This window comes from Poecilia latipinna, unplaced genomic scaffold (assembly GCF_001443285.1).
Source record: "Poecilia latipinna isolate Pla-1442-1.1 unplaced genomic scaffold, P_latipinna-1.0 Scaffold986, whole genome shotgun sequence".
NCBI classification, from domain to species: Eukaryota; Metazoa; Chordata; class Actinopteri; order Cyprinodontiformes; family Poeciliidae; genus Poecilia; species Poecilia latipinna.
Genome location: NW_015113602.1, coordinates 222,764 through 231,356, shown reverse-complemented (window position 1 = coordinate 231,356; position 8,593 = coordinate 222,764). Strand labels below are relative to the sequence as shown.

Below are 8,593 nucleotides of genomic sequence, written 5' to 3'. Positions count from 1 at the left end.
AGCTGAGGAAGGAGACGGGTTTTTGTCTGGAGATGAAATGTGGAAATTAATCCCAGAACAAAATCAACAGACCTTTTGAAGAGGACGAAGGCAATACTCTGGGAAAAAAAAAACAAAAAACAACACACATAAAAAACCTGAATACAGTTTGTGGAACACATTATATTTATACCAGAGCACGAAAACGTGGTTTCAGCTCATCCAGGAGGAAGAAATGCTGCGAGTCAGTAACTTAGTGCAACCTGCCGGGTTTCCTCAAATAGAAACTTTTTAACCAATTTGAATAACTAATTGATCTCACTGTTACTGTAGCTGATAACTAGGATCAATTAGAATGTATGCATGATTGAATTAAAATGATTCTTTTGAGACAGTGTTTCTGTGAATCGGTGGCATGTAAATAAACAGGATTAAATTGTATATTTAACAGTACAGCAATTAAATTGTTCAGCAGTACTTAGTCACGAGCTTCTTCTAAAAACTCCAGCTCTAAGTTGCTGACAAGTTGTCCAGATTATCCTTTCTGTAAGTTTTCAACATTTACACTTTCTTCAGTTTGTTTTTTATTACCTTTCCTAAAGTTGATCTGTTCAGGTTATCCCAGTCCCAGCTGCTGATGGGAGACGGCTTAACGCCTTGAAGAATCCAGCAATCAAAATTAAATGAACACAAACTTTGAAAGGTTTACTATTCATCCCATTTTATTTACAATTGACATTTTTTTGGAAATGAGTGTGATTCGGTTTTCGTTCTTACTGCATTACATGATTATCAAACTGCAATAATCAACCACCAATAAAAATACATGTTAGTCGAGGAAGGTAAAACCAGAGACAGAAGACACTAACCTCTTACAACATTGATCGTCGGAAAGCAATAAATCTGAAACTCTGGCTTTTGTCTGTCCTTTTGAAAAAGCATATTTCGTATTCCAGCACATCTTGCATGTTTCATACTCGGACGTTTCAGATGAAAACATTTTCTGCAGAGAAATTACAATGAAAACTACAATGTCCCTGTCAGACATGCGAGTTCATCTTTACATTTTGACTTATACGAAGTGTTTTTGATGAAAGAGTTCAGGATTACCGTAAATCTATTTTTATTACATGTTGACAATGTGCGGTGATTGGTGCTTTTTTGGGGGGAGCATTTCCAGAAAAACAGCCGGGAAAATCAGTACTTAGCACTCTTTAAAGTATGTAGACTTATTAATGTGGCTTTGTGGTTTCTCAATAGAGCTACTCTATTAATGTCTTCTCAAAGAATAGACACTGAATCTGACTGGAGTTTGACTGTATAGTTCTGGTCTGGTATAGAGCATGAACATTATGAACCTTGTGCACAGACCAAATATTTATTTTTTATCCAGTTAAAGATTATTTTACTGACTTCCAGGAAAGCTTGGACGAAGACAAAAACAACACGCTCGGATGGAAGGAGATTAGTGAATTCAGGAACGTGCCACAAGGCTGCAAAGAAGTAGAAAATACAGGATCAAATGTGTCTCTGCCCAGAAAGTACCAACCAGAAAAAGAAGCTGATGCTCCAAAATTTACACCTTCAGGAAAGACTAAAACGTGCAGCCGCCTACATGAACGAGATCAGTTACTTCTGGAGAGAAATGCGACACTCAAAGGATTTGGTCTCGGTGTTAACAGGTGAGCTTGGATGAGTCGGGGTGAGATTTTCACACCCAACAATGCTGCACCAGCTATAAAGCATGGTGGGGGCGGAGGCATGCTGTGCCATTAGTGGTACTGGTGCATTATCATCAAATCAACCATTAAAAATATAAAACATGAATGAAGGCCCCTAATGGGTGCATGGAAATTTTTCACCGCAACTGTAAACACTGAAAAAACACACAAAAGTTGTAGTAATAAATAACTTACTAAAAAAAGAAAATTTTTACCTAGAAAGCACTAATTATACATTCTTAACTTGTGTATAAAATTAAATAAACGTCTTCTTGAAGTCAACCGCGGGTGAAACGCAGCAGAATACGAGACGGAAACGACACTCTGCCGAGGTCTACCGATGTACCGCACAAGAAACGAGGAAAAATTAAAAGGACACAAAACAAACATTGCTGTTATTTAAACATCTCTAAAGAAAATCTCCAAACATTGCTTTCTCTCGTCTATGCAGAAGTCATAAATAGTTTCCCACAGTAAATCCCTACGGAGGAAACAACGAAAGCAGCACTCGGGTTCTGTTCAAACAATAAACAGCATCTGTTAGTCACAGCAGGCCAACGCAGGTCAGCAGGCGCAGCGGAGAAACGTGGAACAATTACAGATCCTCACCGCAACTCGTCATTTACTTTCTCCTGCTCAGCGCTCTGAGTAAGACTGGATGGACGGCTTTAGGCCAAATCCGAGCAGCTTAGCACAGCGCAATTAATAACTACCTCATGGAATAATCACCTCTTGCTTCATCTCTGTTGTTTTTCCCAAACGATGATGATAAAAAAAAAAAAAAAATGTGGGACGGTCCAAGATGGCGCTGGGATGCAGCTGAGCGAGGGGGAGGCATTTGGGCCGTGACTCATCTCTGGGTCAGTGCTCTTCTCCTTTTAGTTGGCGCAGCGCCATTTAGTGATGCAACCGACTCTCTGAGAGGACGAGGTGGAAACGTCGCGCCTGGCTTCATGCAAAACCGCACAGCCGCGTTTATCGCGGCTCCTTGATTACAGAAGCAAAGGCCTGCCGCCCTAACAACGTGAGCACGACATGTTCGTGGATTCCAGCATGCGTGAACCCGGTCTGTGCTTAGAAACTGTAAAGAGAACAGAAAACAAAAACGCTCCCATCAAGTTCTTCACATCTCCGGCGGATGCAGTCCGACGCGGCGAATCCAAAGCGCTGGGGGGTCAGTGCGGCGTTCCCTTCCTCCTCAGCTCCAGGCTGTGCAGACCCTCCTGCCTGCCCAGGGCGTGCTGCGCGCCGACTCTGTGGGCCATCTCCGTCGCGGTGATGTCGATCTGAGCATACCTGGTGGAGCTCTTTCCTGTCAAAAAAAAAAAAAAATGAATAATTGCAGGAGAAACAAGGTTGTCATCTGGAATTCATCTGGAAAAGGTCTTTTCTAGAGTCTAAGCTCAGAAAAAGTTTATTGCTTCACCGACTAACTCGTCTGAGCTAGTAGAGCGCAATGAGAAGGCAATAAACAAAACCTGACAGTAAAATATTCACCTGAATTGGATGAGCTGTGTCTAAGCCAAAATCAAAAGACTTCACAAAAAAAAGTTACCTGCAGATGCGTCAGCTAGGAAATCCAGGGGGGGAAAAAAAGCAGCTTTCCTTTAATCTACACCCGTACATAGCCACAGAACGTCTTGCGTCACCGTGTTTTTAAAAACAACAGGAAACACATTCAGCGTGTGCGTGGCGCTGAATGCGATTACTCAATGCCCTGAGCCTTTGATGTGTGCGCCTGCTTAAACCTGCTTAAAGTTGAGTTCAGTTCTAATAAAAGAGATCACAAAGATGTCATGAACAATGCAAACCGTAATGCCTTAAGCTGTTTGTGAACTGGTAGGAGAGGGCTGCTTCCAAAGCCAGGCTCAGGGCAGATTTCTGTCTGGATTGAACTCGGATGCGACAAAATCATAAAGAAATAAAAATAGAGGGGAAAAAAAAAGAGTTTTTTTTTTTATTTATTTCATGGTCTTTTCTGCAGAATATTTACATCCTTTTGCTGCTGGAAGTTTTAGCTCATCTGATAATGAATAAAAATAGTTGGTCAACAGATTTTGGACCAGTACAAACATTATATAAGGAATTATAAGCTGCAGGATCTTCTGGGTCTTTAAATTTCTCCTTCTGCGCAAACCGGATCAAGTTTCCACACATAAATCAGAGAAAATATGCAAATAATTCAGCTGAATTTTGTCTTTCATGTCTTTATTAATACAATCACTGCCAAAAATGCTTCTTTTCACTCGTCTTATATAAAATTCTAATTTTCTGACAAGCAACATCTTGTTTATTTCAGTTACCAAAGCAAACAGAAATAACTTAAACATGTTTGTATGTAATGAATCATTATGAAGTAAATACATCTCTATAAATCGGGATACAAACCATTTTATAGAGTTGCACCAGTCACACTTAGACTCAATATTAATGCAAATGGCTGCTGTTCTGCACCTCGGTCGTGTTTTATCGTCTCTCAGAAAGGGAAAGAAATTCAACCCGGCTTCTCCCGGCTATCGGCGGTCCCGGTAGGACGACTCCATTAGAGAGGGCCAACTCACAGCTGCGACCCGAGGGCCTCGGTGGTGAGGCAGGACGCCCTTCCTCCCGGGTGACTCGTTAATAAGAGATAAACTGCAACGCCGCCATCAAGGCGCCGACCTCTGACCTCACGCCCTTCTCGTGTTCTCGGAGGCAGCGACGATAAGACCAAACCCGTCTGTGAATTACGGCTCGCCGCTCCGTCTCCGGTCACCGGGACTCCGACGTCTTTCGGTAAAAGTTCCGGTGGGAGTCTTGCGGCGGCTGATGGGACCGAACCGAGTCACCGATGATTCATGCGGCCACAGCGACTCTTTATCCTGCCCCCCGATGCAGCCTTGACATTAGCGCGCTGAATTATTGTAAGCGGGCTCTTTCAGAGCGGTCTGCCGGGTTTGAGGAGCAAATGCCTGAAAAAGCGGCTGCGTACAGATGGTGATCAGAAACAGGGAAAGCTTTGTGGGGAAAAAAAAAAAAACCGTCAAGGTTCAGCGCTTCAAACACTCGCTTCTATATTTTTTTGGTGTAAAGTTCATGGACACACCAAATCTGACCTTTTCTCACACATTTAACTGCTTTGCTCCTGGACTCCTTTCTTGAGGAGAGAGGAGTCCAGGTGTGAATGAGGAGTGTGTGTGTGTGTGTGTGTGTGTGTGTGTGTGTGTGTGTGAGGTAGAAATGATGCATGTAAACCACTGGATGATTTAACTGGAGCACAGTAATATTATATGAATGTGCAAACTAAAACTGAAGCAGTGCAAACTTTGCACTCTGTCATGTTTGTTTATGTTAGCATTAGTATGTTGTCTGAATGCCTGTGAATATGTGTCAGAAATGTTTCTGATATAAATTAGGTTATTTTGGAAAATTTAGAAATTCAGTCCATAGCTCTTTAGCTAGATTTAAACAGTAACTAACAGGTTGCTACATGTTATTCAAAAGAAGGAATGCGGCAAAGCTCGACTGTGGAAAAACTTTTACTCTGGAGAAACTTTCAGGTACAACGATGATTGTTTATATTCTTCCCTCTAAAGAACCAAGACCTGATCAATACGTTACGATACCATCAGTGTTTTTGTCCGGATTGCACTGTGCTCTAACTATAATCTTCTTTTTATCAAGATTTTTTCTTTTTTTTTTTTTTTTTCCCCTCAGAGACAACTTTCAGGCGTATCACCTCGGTCCTGAATTTCATGTGCATCCTGAAAGCAGCACCAGGAGAAACCAGCGCCTCTCGGCTTCTTAGCAGCGACCTCAGGCCAGAAGAGGACGGCGCCTCCACCTGAGAGAGACTGCAGTCTCATCGGATTAACAGCAGGGAGCGACTGTGGACCCGGATGTTGTCGGAGCTCATTTTTCCTGCTCATTTGGATAAATTCCCGCTGGAAATCACGACTTCCTCCAGGTTTGTGTTTCTTTTTCAAGCTCGGGTTTAAACAACTTTTCAGCTGCGTTCTTCTCCGTTTCCTGCAGCGTTCATGGGTAAAAAAAAAAAAAAAAAAAAAAACTATTTAGAGAGAAGACACTGTTGTTATTAGCAACAGCCTCTGTAACCATGAATTTGAATAGTAGATTAAATCAGTTAAGTAAGCTTATATTGACAACTGAAAAACAAAAAAAAAACTCAATTTCCCTTGGATCATCACAAAGATTTACTTTTAAAACCCACAAAGGATTTACTGAAGAATAAACAGACTGTGATCTGCTGATGAAAAGTCATCCTACGGGCTGAATCGTTTCCTTAACACACGGCGGACGCTCAGAAACCAAACCGGAGACGCTCCGGGGACTGAAGATGAGGCCTCTCATTCAGCAGATGTCACTCGCAGTAAATTCTTACTCTGAGACGGCAGATGTGCGACGGTCCCTCTGGCGCTGTGGCCCGGCTCCTGCAGCTCCAGCTCCATGTAGTTGAGTTGTTTCTTAGACGTCGGGCTGACGGGAATATTCACGTACGTGACGCTTTCGCTCCGGGGCCTCTCGGGAAGCGCAGCCTCCGGAGGGAAAACAAACGCTGCCCCTGCAAGTACAAAAGCAAACTAGAAATCAGGCAGCTGCTCCGTTTTCTGTGTTTATTTCTCTCGTTTCGATCGAAGAAACCAAACCCGGGATGCGACTTTTTTTTTTCTGATGTTCGTCTCATTACACTCAAGTACCTCATTTTTTTAATTTTTTTTTTTTTTTTTACACAGGCAAAATGTCATGCTAATGCAACGGGGTGCGTCTTACTCATTTTGTCGTCGCAAACGTAATCAAAAGCTGGGCTCCCCTGGAGGCTGAGAGGCTCTTGAGACTTCAGCACTTAACGACCAACTAATGTTGTTTGGAGTTATTTAAATGCAGACGTCTGATCAACGCCGACACAGGAGCTGCTGACAGCTCTGCAATCATACAGGAACACTGTATTCCCCCGTTGCATTGTTCATTTTACTCTGGAGGCTAATTATGCTTAATTAGTAAACCTGACCAAATAATTTTCCTTTTAATTACACCATTTAGTCGTTTGTCGACTCCGTCATTGCTTCTTATCCAAGATCCAAGCTGTTGGAAACAAGGCCCACGGTCACTTTCTCTGCTAATACCGAGTTCGGATGAGAAGAGGGAAATAAGCGGGGCCCCAAATCTGTTCGCTCACATTCAGTCGGCAGAACAAAAAGCCAAAACGTTCCCTCAGTCCATTTTAACTGAACGGCTTTCTTCGAGTTGTCGTCGGCGTGATTTATGGCGAAAGACGGATGGGTTGAAGTGGGAAGGCGTCTAAAGGCCAGGCTTGACGAAGGAGAGTAAAGTTGAGATCATTACTGGCAGCTTTTATGCTTCAGAAACCTTTTGCTCTGAATCAGCTTGAAGTTCTTCAGCAGTCTGAGTGGCAGCAGGTGAGACCACACCCGCCTGACCTCACTCAGCACATACATGATTCAACCCGTCAGGGGTTCGCCACCGTTCCCTTCTCGGGCCAAATTTTTGTTACCGCTGCAGACGAGGAGAAACCTCACAAAGGTTCCTAAAACCTCACAGTTTTAGGAACAGTCTGACGCAGTCATTAAGCCATCGCAAGATAGCAATTGTCAAAACTCACTCAAATAATTAAACTCTCCAGTTTCTTCTGCTTCGAACACGGGGCAACACAACATTCACTACCTGTCCCACCTACTGACTGAGGCCATGATGGAGAGAGAGGATGTGTGTTAGTCACTTCGCATTTTTGTGGTTGCAGTTTTCTGCTTGAGCGGAGAAAGTGGGCATTTTTGCACGGCGATTGTGTTTCTCGGTGAATTTATCCATAAACACGACAACGACCTTTAAAAAGACAAAATGTTTTTGTCTCTAGCGCAAATGTATGAAACGTAAGGAAGCTTTTTGGATCAAACAACCAAGTTTAACCTTTTTGATGCAAGTTAACATCACATAAAAGAAAAACAGTTAGGAAAGCATTAAGGTTTAAACGACTAAATGCAAGGAAAGATTCGGCATAACTACACATGGAAATTTAGATTAAATGAACGCATGTTCAAAGAAATAAACTTCTTCTATTGTTCTTTATGTCCCTCTCATCATTAAATGATTCTTCAATTTCAACTAAAGAAGCCACGTTGGTGTTTTTGGTATGCAACAACAGGTGCCTGTGGAAAAAAAAAATCCTGATCTGGACTTACTGCATCGATGCATCCCGTTATGGTGCTACTGTTTCACAACTGGTTGTAGACGGTATCTGCAGGCTTAGGAGCTGCAGTCTGGAAGTGTTTGAAACGCCTGAATTGTACAAAATACTCTCAATACGGAGCGCGCACACGTCTTGTGATTGTCCGGAGAAAGACCCAGCGTTTCTACAGATACCAACTGAAATGTGTGTCGATTCACCCCGCCTGACCTTTGGCGCTACGAATGGATAAAACACAGTTTGTGTTGAGAAAGAAGAAGAAGACGGACAAAGGTGAATCCTTCTATTTCAGGGACTCTCCCTAAATGGCATCAAGCAGTGGCCATTACCCACAGCTGAGGGGCATCGATCCCAGGGGACACTTACGATCAGTGAGAGGCCATTAGACGCCGGCAGAATCTCGGTGGGTGCAGCCTTTGGCAACGCCTAACCTAATTGATCAGACAGCAAGCCAGCCGTCGCAGAAGTGTGGTGTTTTATAATGGGCGTCATTAGAACATTGGGTTTGCCCACAGCACTGTGGCTGGGGGGCCTTTTTTCATAACAGACTTTCCCTCCAGGGGAAACGTTGGAGGCTGAACCTGCTGGGGCTCAGCGGTGAAAACCCTGCAGACAGAGAGGGAAGGAAGACGCGTTGGACAGGCTTGACTTCCTGTTGGCCTCCCGTCTCTAATGCGACACTGCTCTCTGT

At 43.2% G+C, this 8,593-nt stretch overlaps 1 protein-coding gene across 4 annotated transcripts in view; it reads right to left on the bottom strand.

The window, feature by feature from the left end:
* Positions 1–685: 685 nt before the first annotated feature.
* Positions 686–8,593, bottom strand: part of LOC106958447 (protein Dok-7) — a 34,979-nt gene continuing 27,071 nt past the window's right edge. For 3 of the 4 annotated variants that reach the window (XM_015050348.1, XM_015050349.1, XM_015050351.1), the window contains 2 exons: positions 6,082–6,261; positions 686–3,012 (listed from right to left, as the gene is read on the bottom strand). In XM_015050348.1, coding sequence (XP_014905834.1) covers positions 2,876–3,012; positions 6,082–6,261 — 317 coding nt within the window. In that variant the 3' untranslated portion in view covers positions 686–2,875. Of the gene's footprint in view, positions 3,013–3,520; positions 5,709–6,081; positions 6,262–8,593 lie in introns of those variants that run through there. The other variant, XM_015050350.1, reaches the window with a different exon arrangement.